Source organism: Stomoxys calcitrans, chromosome 1 (genome assembly GCF_963082655.1).
Source record: "Stomoxys calcitrans chromosome 1, idStoCalc2.1, whole genome shotgun sequence".
Classification (NCBI taxonomy): domain Eukaryota; kingdom Metazoa; phylum Arthropoda; class Insecta; order Diptera; family Muscidae; genus Stomoxys; species Stomoxys calcitrans.
In genome coordinates this window covers 198,651,200-198,668,331 of record NC_081552.1, presented here as the reverse complement: position 1 = coordinate 198,668,331, position 17,132 = coordinate 198,651,200, and the positions used below count along the sequence as shown (strand labels likewise).

General features: G+C 41.2%; 2 protein-coding genes across 2 annotated transcripts in view; both read left to right on the top strand.

The window, feature by feature from the left end:
* The window catches only part of LOC106088126 (uncharacterized), a 527,532-nt gene that overhangs the window by 417,996 nt on the left and 92,404 nt on the right, over positions 1–17,132 (top strand). The window lies entirely within an intron of this gene.
* On the top strand, positions 7,421–12,044 carry LOC131997357 (uncharacterized). Its single transcript, XM_059368244.1, has 3 exons — positions 7,421–7,585; positions 7,656–7,823; positions 11,877–12,044. Exons 1-3 carry the CDS (start codon positions 7,421–7,423, stop codon positions 12,042–12,044), a joined length of 501 nt encoding a protein of 166 aa, XP_059224227.1.

Here is a 17,132-nt window from a genome sequence, read left to right as displayed (position 1 = left end):
AAATGAAAGGGCAGTCGATTTGGCGGTGAAGGGCAGAGGACTGCCGTCAATAAACTCGGTTAACCCCAAGCCTTTCGGGTCGACGCAGTCCGAGTTAAGGGAGTGGGCGACGAATGCGCATGCAATATTGTGGAACAGCAAAACGGTCGGTAGGACGGCAAAAATTCTATGGGGGCATCCAGATCGTGAGAAGACGGGGCTATTCCTGAAAGGAAGCAAGAAGGAGGTCAATATAGCTATTGGTATCATAACGGGACACATAGGACTACAAGCTAACTTATGTAAAATCGGTGCGGCAATTGATAGCATGTGTAGGGCATGCGGGGAAGATGATGAGACGTTGGAGCATTTCCTTTGTCATTGCCCGGCTTTCGCGTCCAACAGATACCGGTACTTAGGTGGAGACACAATATCAGCCATGAACCAACTTAGGGGAGTGGTATTGAAAACAGTCAAGGATTTTGTAAGTAGCACGGAATTCCTAACTTAAAATTTTCTTTTTAGAGGTTACTTTATAGTTATTAGAGCGCACAACAAGCCGATTACTGGCTTAGGTATATGTCCATAGTGTCATGGGGCGGATTAATAACTGCACCCTCTTTTCAACCTATCCTAACATAACCTAAGACGATTCATTATTAAATTATAGACCAAACTAAAGATGTTTCACAGGAACACAAAACACGAACAACACGTGCTAGAGCTGTTTAAACCAGTGCTGCCAAAAAGATGATAGCTAAAACAAGTAAAAGCGTGCTAAGTTCGGCCGGACCGAATCTTATATACCCTCCACCATGGATCGCATTTGTCCAGTTCTTTTCCCGGCATCTCTTCTTAGGCAAAAAAGGATGAAAGAAAAGATTTGCTCTGCTATTAAAGCGATATTAATATAGGGTCCGGTTTGGACCACAATTAAAATATATGTTGGAGACCTGTGTAAAATGTCAGCCTATTCGATTAAGAATTGCGCCCTTTGGGGGCTCAAGAAGTAAAATAGAGAGATCGATTTATATGGGAGCTGTATCGGGCTATAGACCGATTCAACACGTATGTTGATGGTCAAGAGAGGATCCGTCGTACAAAATTTCAGGCAAATCGGATAATAATTGCGACCTCTACAGGCTCAAGAAGTCAAGATCCCAGATCGGTTTATATAGCAGCTATATCACGTTATGAACCGATTTAAACCTTATTTGACACAGTTGTTGAAAGTAAAAATAAAATACATCATGCAAAATTTCAGCCAAATCGGATAGGAATTGCGCCCTCTAGAAGCTCAAGAAGTCAAGATCCAAGATCGGTTTATATAACAGCTATATCAGGTTATGAACCGATTTGAACCATACTTGGCACACTTGTTGGATATCATAAAAAGATACTTCGTGCAAAAATTCATTCAAATCGGATAAGAATTGCGCCCTCTAGAGGCTCAAGAAGTCAAGGCCCAAGATCGGTTTATATGACAGCTATATCAGGTTGTGGACCGATTTGAACCATACTTGGCACACTTGTTGGATATCATAAAAAGATACTTCGTGCAAAAATTCATTCAAATCGGATAAGAATTGCGCCCTCTAGAGGCTCAAGAAGTCAAGGCCCAAGATCGGTTTATATGACAGCTATATCAGGTTATGAACCGATTTGAACAATACTTGGCACACTTGTTGGATATCATAACAAAATACTTCGTACAAAAATTCATTCAAATTGGATAAGAATTGCGCCCTTTAGAGGCTCAAGAAGTCATGACCCAAGATCGATTTATATGGCAGCTATATCAAAACATGGGCCGATATGGCCCATTTACAATACCAACCGACCTACACTAATAAAAAGTATTTGTGCAAAATTCCAAGCGGCTAGCTTTTCTCCTTTGGATGTTAGCGTGCTTTCGACAGACAGACGGACGGACAGACGGACGGACATGGCTAGATCGACATAAAATGTAGCGACGATCAAGAATATGTATACTTTATGGGGTCTCAGACGAATATTTCGAGTAGTTACAAACAGAATGACGAAATTAGTAAACCCCCATCCTATGGTGAAGGGTATAAAAATTACCTTTTTTATATAGCCCCTTTTAAATCTTCAGTCCTGCAAATGCAAATTTTGCCCATAAACATTCCACTAAAGAACAGGGGCAAACTTCTCACATATCAATGAGTGCAGTCCGATTCAAGTTTAAGGTCAATGATAAGGGGCCTCCTTTTTATAGCCGAGTCCGAACGGCGTGCCGCAGTTCGACACCTCTTTGGAGAGAAGTTTTACATGGCTTTGTACCTCACAAATTTTGCCAGCAATAGGAGGGGAAAACCACCGTTGAAAATTTTTTTTCTGATGGTCTCGCCAGGATTCGAACCCAGTCGTTCAGCGTCATAGTCGGACATGCTAACCTCTGCGCTACGGTGGCCTCCAATCTTCAGTCCTATTGTTCATAATATGAACAGCGGAAGTAAGACGACGGTTGCATGTGAGACGCATGTCACATTTGACAACCTTTAAATCCTACACCCAGAGAAAATTGTATACCACACCTGCTCATTTCAATGCCATACGGTATTGAGAGTGAAGTAAAATGGAGTAAAATGGTACAAAAACAATACCGGAAGGTATGGATGAAACATAAAATGATTAGTACCACTTGGTACTAGCCCTATTACCGAACTGGAATTGGTTCTAATACTAATCTGTTATTGGTTTTAGCACCAGACCGTTATTGGTTTTAGTACCAAATCGTTATTGATTATTTTTTCCCCTAATGAACCAAAAACAAGTATAAGCGTGCTAAGTTTGGCCGTGCCGAATCTTGGGAACCCACCACCATGAATTCTGCTACAAATTTATGCAATAGAAATTGAGTTGTAGGGCATGCATACTTTTATTCTACATACCAAACTTCTGTCAAACCAGCAACAATTAAAACTTCTAGGAACCGAACAAGGATGATCGAGAGACTGGTTTACATGGGAGCTATATCAGGTTATAGACTGATTTTGGCCGTGGTTAGCGCAGTTTTTGGAAGTCATAACAGAACACTACATGCAAAATTTCCGCCAAATCGGAAACAAATTGCGACTTGTAAGAGCTCAAGAAGTCAAATGGGCGATCGGTTTATATGAGAGCTATATTAGGTTAAAGACCGATTTGGACCGCACTTAGCACAGTTGTTGGAAGTCATAATAAAACGCTATATGCAAAATCTCAGCCAAACCCAGGGGCTCAAGAAGTCAAATCGGGGAATCGGTTTATTTGGGGGCTATATCAGGATCTTCACCGATTTGAATCATACACAGTTGTTGGAAGTCATAACGGAACACTATGAGTATAATTTCAGCTAAATCGGACGAAAATTACGGCTTCCAGGGGCTCAAGAAGTGAAATCGGGTGATCGGTTTATATGGGAGTTTGCACAGTTGGAAGTCATAGCACAACACTACATGCAAAATTTCAGCCAAATCGAACTGAAATTACGGATTGCAAAGGCTCGGGAAGTCAAATCGGGCGATATGATTATATGGAAGGTATATCAGGTTATTAACCGATTTAGACTGTACTACGCAGAGTTATTGAAAGTCATAACACAACACTACATCCAAAGGGGGGCTTAAGAAGTCAAATCGGAAAATCGGTTTATATGGGGGCTATATCAGGATATTGACCGATTGGAACCATACTTGGAAGTAATAACGGAATACTATGTGCAAAATCTCAGCCAAATCGGACAGAAATTTCGGCTTCCAGGGGCTTAAGAAGTCAAATCGGGAGATCGCTTTATATGGGAGCTTTATCAGGTTATAAACCAATTTGGACCGTACTCAGAACAGTTATTGGAAGTCATAACACAACACTACATGTGAAGTTTCAGCTAAATCCGACAAAAATTGCGGTTTTCAGGTGCTTAATAAGTCAAATCGAGAGATCGGTTTATATGACAGCTATATCAGGTTATAGACCGACAATAACAGGACAATACATGCAAAATTTCCGCCAAATCGGACAAAAATTGCGGTTAGCAGGGGCTCAAGAAGTCAAATCGTGAGATCGATTTATATGGGGGCTTAATCAGGATCTTAACCGATTTGAACCATACTTGACACAGTTGTTTGTAGTCATAACGTAACACTACCTTCAGCCAAATCGGACAAAAATTGCGGCTTCCTGGTGCTCAAGAAGTCAAATTTGGAGATCGGTTTATATGGGGGCTATATCAGGTTATAGACCGATTTGACACAGTTTTTGGTAGTCATAACGAAGATTTTCAGCCAAATCGGACAAAAGTTGTGGCTTGTTGGGGCTCAAGAAGTCAAATCGGGAGATCGGTTTATATTTGAGCTATAACTAAATATGAATCGATATGGCTCATTTGCAATTCCCAACAATCTACATCTGTGCAAAATTTCAAGCGGCTAGCTTTACGCGTTCGACCTCTATCGTGATTTAGGCAGACGGACGGACGGATGGATGAACGAACATGGCTAGGTCGATTCAGAACGACGAGACGATTATGGGGTATTAGACTAATATTTCGAGGCGTTACAAACGGAATGACTAGATTAGTATATCCCCATCCTATGGTGATGGGTATAAAAACATTGAAAATAATATTATTATAATTTAATTAATAATTACGAAAAGTAATGTTACACTTACACCAACCTCAATTCTTTGTATTCAGCAATTGATTCTATATCCATTGATTCCCAGAAGTGGTTTTCATACTTATACACCAACACAGCATCGTTTTCAATACAAAAGACTATCACATTTTTGATGTAGAATGCTCTTAGAATTTGTACTATTTCCATTTTCACCGCTTTCGAGTATTTCAGCAGGTTTTTACGCACTCAAATTGTATTAAAACATTTTATTTTTATACCCCCCACTGAAGGATGGAGGTATATTTATTTTGTCATTACATTTGTACCTCATCGAAATATCCATTTCCGACCCTATAAAGTAAACCATGTCCGTCCGTCTGTCTGTTGAAATCACGCTACAGTCTTTAAAAAAGGGATATTGAGCTAAAACTTTGCAACGATTCTTTTTTTGTCCATAGGCAAGTTAAGTTCGAAAATGGGCTTAATCGGACTATATCTTGATATAGCCACCATATAGACCGATCCGCCGATTAAGGGACTTAGGTCCATTAAAGCCACATTTATTATCCGATTTTACTAAAATTTGGGACAGTCAGTTGTGCTAGGCCAGTCGATTTCCTTCTTCAATTTGGTCAAGATCGGTCAAGATTTGGATATAGCTGCCATTTAGACCGATCTCTCGATGGAAGGTTTTGGGCCCATAAAAGTCGCATTTATTGTCCAATTTCGCCGAAATTTGGGACAGTGAGTTGCGTTAAATCCTTCGACATATTCCTTCAATTTGGCCTAGATCGGTTCAGATTTGGATATAGCTGCCATATAGACCGATCTCTCGATTTAAGGTTTTAGGCCCATAAAAGGCGCATTTATTGTCCGATGTCGCCGAAATTCGGGACAGTGAGTTGAGTAAGGCCTCTCGACATCTTCCTGGAATATGGCACAGATAGGTCTAGCTTAAGATATAGCTGCCATATAGACCGATCTCTCGATTTAAGGTTTTGAGCCCATAAAAGGCGTATTAATTTTCCGATTTCGCCGAAATTCGGGACAGTGACTTAAGTAAGGCCTCTCGACATTTTCCTGGAATATGGCATAGATAGGTCTAGCTTAAGATATAGCTGCCACATAGACCGATCTCTCGATTTAAGGTTTTTGGCCCATAAAAGGCGCATTTATTGTCCGATGTCGCCGAAATTCGGGACAGTGAGTTGAGTAAGGCCTTTCGACATCTTCTTGAAATATGGCACAGATAGGTGTAGCTTAAGAGATACCTGTCATATAGACCGATCTCTCGATTTAAGGTTTTGGGCCCATAAACGGCGCATTTATTGTCCGATGTCGCCGAATTTCGGGACAGTGAGTTAAGTAAGGCCTTTCGACATCTTCTTGAAATATGGCACAGATAGGTCTAGCTTAAGAGATAGCTGCCATATAGACCGATCTCTCCATTTAAGGTTTTGGGCCCATAAAACGCGCATTTATTGTCCGCTTTCATCGAAATATCGGACAGTGATTTGCGTTAGGCTCTTCGACAACTTTCTGCAATTTGGCCCAGATCGCTTCAGATTTGGATATAGCTTCCGTATAGACCGATCCCCCGATTTAATGTCTTGGCCCCAAAAAAAGCAAATTTATAATCCGATTTCGCTGAAATTTGACACAGTGACTTATGTTAGTCTTTTCGCCATCCGTGTCGTATATGGTTCAAAAGACCAAAAAGACCAATATTTTGTTCTACAAAATTGAACAATGTCTTGTACTTATAAGACCTCTCTAAACCACGTCGAATTTGGTCCATATTTCGATAAAGCTGCTATGGGGGCATAAATTATACATTTTTCAACTGATTATGACGAAAGTTGTTTTACATATATACCCGAGGTGGTGGGTATCCAAAGTTCGGCCCGGCCGTCACTATTTGAAGTAAAAAACTCAACAACACTTCTGACGCAATAACAAGAATACAAATGTAAAACCGTCAATTCTTTATAATCTCCTTCGTCTGGCATTGAATTAATACCAAATAGCATTAAAAAATAAAAAAAAAATAATACCAGGCGGTGTTAACAAGGTACCGTCATTTTTCTATCAGTGTATCAGCCTGTTATTTTCACCCCTGCTTTCCGAGTGAAAAATTAACCTTGTGGCCTTTTATACCTCCTGTATATACATATAACATGCTGATACAAGCAGAGTTTATCTTCCTAAGCCAGGAAACCAGTTTATTGGACACAAGACAATTGCTCGACTGGTGATACATTATGAGATGACGGCGATTCCATACATAATTAACTACAAATCCCATATTAATAGATGCATATATCTTTGGTGTTATCTCCATGCGGCTATTTTAGCCGCTCGTCACTTGTTAGACACATCATCGTGTTGCAGGCACATCAATAGTGTATAGAGTATTATGTGGTCGTTACCACTAAACACTATACTTTTCTCACTTGTCCGCAAACTGAAACTATTTGTCACCAAATTTTAATTAAAAATCGAAAAAAAATTCATTCAAGCAAAACCTTTTTATAAATACTATATAGAAAGGTTTTGCATGAATTCTTTTCAATTAAAAAATAAGAGAAAATTAACATATGCATTCCGAAACTAAATGTTCCCAATAATTTGCTGCAAATAATTTCAATTTAAATATAGAAATGTATCAAAAACCTATAAATACAAATGCTCATTAATTTGCAATCTGTCTTTCTGGCAATATTAATTTCAAAGTCTTCGCATTACCAACCAAGATGACAAAAATATTCCTCCAAAACCATATCCTTAGCCAATGGCTTGCCATCATTAGTCTGATGTATATGGTTGAGGCAAAATCCTCGTTCAAATTTACCAATCTAAAGTGTCAAGTTGCCGATGCCGATTTTTGCCGTTTCGAAACATGCAAATTATCTGTCGTTGGACGTGGCATTGTCAGTCTTAATATAAGAGTGCAATTATTTAAAACTCCAGTCACAAATACTTCGGTAAGACACTCTACTGTGTAGAGGAATCTTCAAAAAATATGGTCTCTATAACATCTGAATACAATTACAGGTACATTTCCTTTTGTATCGAAAGGACAACGGACGTCGCAAACTTCTATTTAATGTTCACCAAGATGTGTGTGCTTACTTTCTCAAACCAAATCGTTTTTCCTTAGCGCATGCATTCTTTAATTTTTTTGCCGCAAATTCAAATATAAATCATTCCTGTCCCTATGATGTAAGTATGTTATGTATTGACGACTTGACAAATTGTCAAACCGATTTGGTGCCAACATTTTCTGTCCGGTTAGATTCATTTTGACGTGGGGCTTGATTTACTTTTACTTGAATTAGCTATAACAGAACATTTGTCCCATTAGCCGAAATTAGAATAAATTTCCAAGCACTTTCATCTTTGATCTCTGCGCTCCTTCTCCAATCTCTGACAACCAGTTTCGAGATGTATTTCACCACTTGATCTTTCCATCGGGGTTTTGGTCGTCGCGGTTAGTGTGTGTCACAGTGGTTGCCTTAAAAGCCTACTTTGCTGGAGCTTCTTCCGACAACAGGAATTAGCCAATTCAGCCGTTGTACCCACTACCATAGGATAGGGGTTATATTCGTTTAGTCATTTCGGTTGCAACACAAAAATCACGATTCACGAAGTCCTCCTCCCATACGACTCCCGAGTCGTGATTTTCTCGTGAGTTGTGATTAGTATCGTGTGCAAGAACTCACACTCACGCACGAAGAATTTTTTATTCATTCACGGTCATACACGATCACGATTCACAAGAAAAATCACTACTCACGAAACACTCGCGAGGTACTCACGACTCCCGAATCATGATTTTCTCGTGAGTCATGATTAGTGTCGTGAGCAAGATTTCACTCACTCACGCTCGAAGAATATTTATTCAATCACGGTCATGCACCATCACGTCATTGGATTTAGATCTCACTCACGTATCACATGACTCATGCGTGAGCCGACAACTCATAACATACGAGCGCATTAAGAAATAGGGTATACTTCTCTCATACCAATGAGTGCTTACTTTACTTTGATTAGCTATGACAGAACATTTGTTGCACTAGCCGAGCGTAGAATAGCATTCCAAGCGCCTCGATCTTCTGCGCTCATTCTAAATTCTCTGACAACAAGTTTCGAGGTGTCTCCCACCTTTTGATCTTTCCATCGGGCTTTTGGTCTTCCTTTTTTTTTCATTCAAAAGACTTCTATGCTGGAGCTGCTTCATCCATTCTGATAACATGACCTAGCCAACGCAGCCGTTGTATTTTGATGCGTGTAGCTATGCTATCGTCGTCATACAGCTCGTGGTTCATACGTCACCTATATTCTACATTAACGCAAACTGTAGTCCATATATTTTACGAAGAACCTTTCTCTCAAATACTCCAAGCACTGCCGCATCTGTTTTCACAAGTACCCATGCTTCAGAACCCATCATAACAACACGGGTAGTATCAGTGTCTTGCATAGTGTAATCTTTGTCTGTCGAGAGGTGTCCTTGTTTCTAAACTGTTTACTTAGTCCAAAGTAGCATCTGTTTGCCAGTATTACTCTTCGCTATATCTCAAAACTGGTGTCATTCGTTTCGGTTACGGCGGTGCCGAGGTAGATAAAGTTACTGACTATCTCAAAGTTGTGGTTCCCAACTTTCTTATCTGCTCGGTTGTACAAGGCATTTTGGGAGTTGAAACCATCCATTTCGTTTAATCTCCATTTACTGCCAGACCCATTTTCATTGACCCTCTATCGATTCTTTCAAAGGCTGCAGTTACTTCTTCCGGGGACCGACCTATGGTGTCGATGTCATCGGCATAGGCGAGTAGCATGCGTTATCTTGTGATTAGTATGCCATATTCATTCACATCTGCATCTCGTATGATCTTCTTCAGCAGGATATTAAAGAGATGACACGATAGACTGTTTCCTTGTCTGAAACCTCGTTTGGTATTAAATGGTTTTGAGAAATTCTTTCATATTCTTACTGAGGAACGCGTATCACCAAGTGTCATCCTGCAGAGTCTTATAAATTTTGCAGGGATACCAAACTCAGACATGGCTTGAAATACTTTTGAACGTAAAGGAGTTTCGAAAGCGGCTTTGTAGTCAACAAAGAGATGGTAGGTGTTATTTTGTCCTTCTCTGTCTAATGAGTGCAGTCCGATTAAAGTATCAGCTCAATGATAAAGGGCCTCCTTTTTATGCCGAGTCCGAACGGCGTGCCTCATAGCGACGCCACTTGGTAGAGAAGTTTTAACATGGCAGGATACCTTACAAATTTAGCCAGCATTGTTGATGTTCATGCCGGGATTTGAAGCCAGGGGTTCGGCGTCATTAGCGGACACGCTATCCTCTGCGCCACGGTAACCTTCTCCTCTACTACAAGGTATATATATTTCGGATAGTCGTAAAATTCTCAGACGATTTAACGATGTATGTGTATCTGACCGTCTTTGTCTCTGTCTGTTGTAATCAGCCTAGAGTCTTCAAAAATGTGATATTGAGTTTAAATTTTGCACAGATCCGTATTTCCTTAATACACACGTTAAGTTCTTGAACAGGCCGAATCGGATCATATTTGGAAATACCTGACTTATAGATTGATGTACGGATTCATCGGATCATGCAAGTCAAGCTCTAGGATATCATCTTACGATAGCGCTCACCATTCACAGTTATATTACGTGATTCACATTAACTGTGAAGAAGTACGGTCCAATAATGCCACCAGTCCATAAACCGTACCACTTTGTGACCTTTTCTGGATGCATTGGTGGCAATGCCTCTGGCTGATCATCACTCCAAAATCGACAATTCTCCTTATTTACGTATCCATTACGCCAAATATGAGCTTTGTTGCTGAGGACGAAAAAGCACGCGATGAACTTTCTTAACAGAAAACGCTGATGATATCCTAGAGCTTTGATAATAAAATTCAATAGTTTCCAAACGTTGTTGTACCCACCACCATAGGATGGGGGTAAACTAATCTAGTCATTCCGTTTGTAACACCTCGAAATATTGATCAGCGACTCCATAAAGCACATATATTCTGGATATATGGAATGCAATAAACCACCAAACGGAAAATAAAACAAGTAAAAAGGCATTAAGTTCGTCCGGGCCGAACTTTGGATACCCACCACCTCGGGTATATATGTAAACGCCCTTTCGTCACAATCCGGTAAAAATTGGATAACTTATGCACCCAAATTCGGCTCGGGCATTGAGTGATCTAATATATATGCCACTTTTCAATTTTGTAGAACAAAATATTGGTTATTTTGGCAGATATATCCAGTTATAAACCGTTCTGAACCATATTAAGGTCGGATATCTTGAGGCTCAGAAAAACTCACGGTTTAACATTTCAGCGAAATCGGGTAATAAATAAAGCTTTTATTGGCTTCAGTCCCGTTATCGGCAGATCGCTATATATGGCAGCTATATCTAAATATTGACCGATCTAATCTATATTTAGGTCAGATTTCGAGGGGGTCGAAATATCACACTGTTGCAAATTTCAACGAAATCGGGTTATAAATTAAGCTTTTATGGCCTTCAAACCCTTTATCGGGTGATCGGTCTATATGGTAGCTATATCTAAATATAGCCCGATCTGAACCATAGTTGGGTCAGTTGTCGGGAAGCCTTTAACTACTAACTATTTCAAATTTCAGCAAAATCGGATAAAAAATAAAGTTTTTATGGGCATTAGACCCTTTATCATGTTACACGGATGTTTTAGACTGCCTGACCATAATACGGTTCTGCAGGCGGGGATCTGGGCGATCACGGAATGGGTGAGGTGGTGTGGTGTAAACGCGTTCATACGTCAAGTATGAACGTCTTTACGGACAATAAATAGGCCATAAGGGCAATAACAACCAGTACGGTATAATCACGAACAGTGGTGGAATGTAAGAAGGCGATTAACGCCTTCTCTGAGGATGGCAAGATCCGCATCGTTTGGGTGCCGGGCCATAGCGGAGTAACTGGGAATAAGAAAGCAGACGATTTGCCAGAGAACTGCCGTCAATAAAGTTGATTAAGCCAAAGCCTTTCAGGCCGTCGTAGTCCGACTTAAGGGCGTGGGTGAAGAATGCGCATGCAACCCTGTCGAACAGCGAAACGTACGGTAGGACGACGAAAATCCTATGGGGGGATCCAGATCGTGAGAAGACTAGGGTATTACTGAAAGGACGTATTTACTTGTTATTTACTAATTTCGTTGTTTACTTTTTCCATTCTTTCCTCAAGGATGATATCATTGTAAAGGATTTGATATTGGATGAGGATAAAGTTCGTCTTGTGCCACTTCCTGAAGGAGAATTTATATTAGCAATACAAGTTTTTGCCTACAACAAACTAAGAGCTTCTGTAGAAACATTCTTCTACCGTAAAGATTTTCTGTACTTTAAAGGGTGAAATAATTTATGCAGGAAATTTAACAACCCATCGATGTAGAATCGTAACTGAAGCTCAACCAACAGTATTATAAAAAATTGGTGTCTCCTATTATGTCTGTTCTATTTTAAGGTGTATTTTGAGATGTATATCGTACAGTGAGTGAATATAATAAATATTGGATATAAAATGTCAACATGTAAATTGTATGCTTGGAAGAGACCTCAAAATCTCTTTTTTATAGGCAAAAAAAATCATAAACAAGTAAAAGCGGGCTAAGTTCGGCCAGGAGAAATCTTGGGAACCCATCAACATGGATTCTGCATACCAAATGTTGTCAAACCAGCAAAAGTTAAAGCTTCTAGGAACCGAACAAGGGTGATCGAGAGACCTATATCAGGTTATTGACTGATTTGAACCGTATTCGGTACAGTTGTTGGAAGTCATAACGAAACACCTCATGGAAAATTTCAGCCGAATCGGATAAAAATGGTGGCTTATAAGGACTCAATTCGGAGCTGCAAGGGCTGGTGAGGACATCAAAACAGACAGGAAACGAGGTACTAATATGGTGCGATACGAACTCTCACCCTATTTCGTGGGGTAGTACCAACACTAATAAGTGGGGCCAAGCCCTGGCGGATTCCTTGAATACTAAAGACCTGCTGGTCCGGGTCTCCATGGAATACTCTTTCTCTGACCATCGCTACATTAAGTTTAGAATAGCACGGCCAGCGCCGAATCCGATAAGCTTCCGGAATAAGTTGAAACCAAGTGGACAAAATTCGGAAGGCTACTCAGAAGAAGACTTGGGCAAGATAATTGATTGTCCTAGCACAGAAGACATTGACGAAAATGCCAACAGGATTACGACTGCACTGATGGGGTCCTTCGAAGATAGTTGTCCTCTGCGGGAAAGGAAATCAGCCCAAGAAAAACCCTGGATGGCCGAGGAGATTCGCAATATTGGGGAAGAGGTCCGCAGACTTTTTAACAGAGGACGTCGTAAAAAAGCGGAAGTTTTTTGGGATGTGTATTACACACGGCTCAAGAAATACAAAAAAATTACCAGAGGGGCAAAAAGTGCCTCCTGGAAGCTTTCCTGCGAACAGGTCGATAGCGTTAAAGACGCCGCCAAGACAACAAAGTTTCTCTCAAAAACCCATGTCCACACTGAAACTTTAGTAGACGACATGGGAGTGAGAGCAGAGACAACGGAGGACATGTTGAGGCTTTTGATGAAAACCCATTTTCCACAGGACACGAAGGGACTCACGGAGACACTGCAATCTTGGAATAATGACCTTGATCAAAGGTTTATAATAACGGAATTTATTGTGAAGCAACCCTTGAGGAGCTTCAAACCATTTAAGTCACCCGGACCCGATGGAATATTTCCGGCGTTACTGCAGAAAGAGGCAGACTATCTGACGCCTCGTCTGGCCAAAATTTTGTGCCCAGGACTTGCATATACTCCAAAAGCCTGGCAGGAGGCAAGGGTTGTGTTTATACTTAAGCCCGGCAAGGCAAGTTATGCGACACCAAATGCCTACAGACCCATAAGCCTTGCGTCCTTTCTACTCAAAACCATGGAACGTATTGTGGACATCATGATAAAGAGTATGACATCCAGCAAACGTACACACTGGCGGTATGCATTGACATCGAGGTGGCTTTTAACAATGTGCGGAGCGACACACTGATCCAATCCTTTGACCAGTACCGGGTGGAACCGGTCCTTAGAGACTGGATAAACCATATGCTAAGAAATAGGTGGATAAATTGTGTGTCTTATGGCATAAATACGAGGGAGAAAGTGGCACAGAGCACGCCACAGGCGGGAATTTTATCGTCACTCCTATGGGTGACCACCATAAATGACCTATTACGGATGCTGACTGAGGAGGGATGTTAAAATACTTCTAAAGGGTAAGGAACCGAACGAGCTATGCAGAAGGGCCGAAATGGTCCTGCATATGGCATATGACTGGGCTAGACCCAGAGGTCTCAATGTTAACCCAGAGAAGACTGAAATATGCCTGTTCACGAGGAAGACGATGGTGGGCCAATTTAACGCACTACGTTTCCTCAATAAGACGGTTTCGATATCTGATTAGGTGGTATCATGGACAGGAAACTGAATTGGAAGTGTCACATTCAGGAGCATACTAGGAAAGCTCACAGATGTTGGGCATTATGTAGACGGGCTGTAGGCTGTAGGGGCCTGAATCCTAGGATAGTCCATTGGCTCCACAGGGGCGTGATTAGATCAATACTTACTTACGCCTCAGTAGTTTGGTGGACTGTTATGGAGAAAAAGTGCAACATAAGGACCATACAACAGGTTCAGAGAACATGTTGTCTTGGCATTGGCGGAGCAATGAGGACCACGCCCACTAGGGCACTGGAGACTATTCTAGATATGCGACCCATTGACATACACCTTAAGTGTGAGGCAGCAACTACGGCTGTGAGACTTAAGGCGATGGAAGAATGAGTTGAAGATGGGAGCAGCTCATACCATCGCAGTATAGTATAAGAAAACTGGAAGAAAGGGAAGAGGTTTCCGACCGGATACCTGAGTTGGACCTTGAAGTCGAGTGCGAGGCACTTCTACCATCGGCACAGTCTTGAATTGACGGAACCCTAGTATTGCCATCTGGAAGATCATGTTACACGGATGGACCAAAACTAGAGGACAGAGTGGGCCTGGGGGTTTACATTGAGATCCCAGGGACTGAGATCTGTTTTAGATTGCCTGGCCATAATACGGTCCTGCAGGCGGAGATCCGGGCGATCGCGGAATGCGCGAAGTGGTGTGGTGCTAACGCGAGGACTTCGAGTATGAACATCTTTACCGACAGTAAAATTGCCATAGGGGCAATAACAACCTGGAGGTTAAGGTCACGAATCATCTTGCAGTGTAAGAAGGAGATTAACGCCTTCTCTGAGGATGGAAAAATCCGCATTGTTTGGTCGCCGGGCCATAACGGAGTAAGGTAAAATGAAAGGGCAGACGATTTGGCGGTGAAGGCCAGAGGACTGCCTTTAATAGTTTTCGTTAACCCGAAGCCTTTCGGGGCGACGCAGTCCGAGTTTAGGGAGTGGGCGACGAATGCGCATGCAACATTGTGGAACAGCGAAACGGTCGGTAGGACGGCGAAAATCCTCTGGGGAGAACCAGATCGTGAGAAGACGAGGCTATTACTGAAAGGAAGCAAGAAGGAAGTCAGTATAGCTATTGGTATCATAACAAGACACATAGGACTACGAGCTCACTTATGTAAAATCGGTGCGGCAAGTGATAGCGTGTGTAGGGCATGCGGGGAAGATGATGAGACGCATTGGAACATTTCCTTTGTCATTGCCCGACTTTCGCGTCCAACAGATACCGGTACTAAGGTGTTGACACAATATCGGACATTAACCAACTAAGGGGAGAGGTATTGAAAACAATTAAGGATTTTGTAAGTAGCACGAAATTTCTAACTTAAAATGTTGTTTTTAAAGGTTGCTTTATAGTTTTTAGAGCGCACAACAAGCCGATTACTGGCTTAGGTGTATGTCCATAGTGGCATGGGGCGGATTAATATCTGCATCCTCTTTTCAACCTAACCTATCTACATTCACAATCATATTTCAAAGTTACTCCTCCTGTGTCTATCCCAAGTTGAGGGTAAGTAGTGTACTCTCCTACCAAAGACCTTTTATTGCTGTCCTATTCTATCCTGATCGGCATTCATTATTTATTATTTTCAAATCCTTTTTTCTGGGTAGGATGAGGAAGGGCGATTGCCCTCTGACACATCCTTTCATTTGAATACAATTTATTCTTGGTCGTCCTCCATGACAGATTGATGTTGCCTTTATTGGGCGGAGAGGGTTGGTCCTTTAATGTCGAGATCTACATATCCGTCTGAACGGAATCCTTATATCAACATTAGATTCGAACTTTACTGACATAGAGCTTTCATTTAATTCCCATATTTCCCGATCGAACTAAACGTCTTTCGTCCCAGGCTCTGTCCCAAACGAATATATCAGATTCCTAGTCAACTCTCAAAGATCTTTCATCTTATAGCCTTTTTGAAGCGTATTAGGTGGGTGGGCCGATCCCTGACTCTGTCCCAATGTGTAAATCACATTCGTAGTCAACTCTCAAAGACCTTTCGTTTTATGTCCATTTTATGACGTTGAACATTCATGCCCGTTTTGGGGGTGGAGAGGCCCCGTAGACACCTTAGAACAAATTCTTTTAACAGATGTGTACTCAACTTTCAAACACGTTTCATTTGATACCCATACTATCCTAATCGATAAATATGTCCTGTTGAGGGGTTTTTTGGGTGTGGGGCGCGCCTCAGACACCAAGGAATAAATTTTTATTTAAATACCTTTCAGTTGATATCCATAATGGCCCAATAGGTAAATATGTCCTGTTGGGGGGTTTTGGGTGGTGGGAGACCCCTCAGTCAACAAACAATGCATTTTTATGTCAGACTAGCTTGACTGGGCCCGCTCTGCTGCGCCTTCTTTTACTTTATATGGAACAAAACTTTTCTTGGAATAATTATTTTCGACTATTAAAGAGCTTTTAGTGCAATACCATGCTGCGAAAATAGTATATCGCTTGGCAAACAATATGATTTTAATGGGTCTTCGAATTTAAGATTGGATGTAAGGTATTCTCATGACGTATGATTTAGGGGTGTTTTCGGGGTGAGCAGCATCGTGCTCTTCTCTCAAATACCATTTATTTAAACCCCATATTGCCATTGGTTTTGAGGGGAGTTTATAGGATGAGGCGTCCCACAAACACATGGCCCCAAAATTGGTTATCAAATTCGTTTTCTAATCTCAAATAACTTTCATTTGAGCCACATATTGGTATGGTCGAAAAATGTTCACCCTTTGGGGGGGTGTTTTGGAGAGAGATGATGCTTTAAATTCATGGTCCTACATTTGGATATCAAATTCGTATTCTACTCCCAAATACCTTTATTCGAGCGCCATATTGGGATGGTCAGTAAAAAATTGCTGTTTGTGGGGTATTTTGGGAAAGGGGTAGACCCCCAGAAAATTGGTCCCAAAAGTGGGCATAAATTCTTG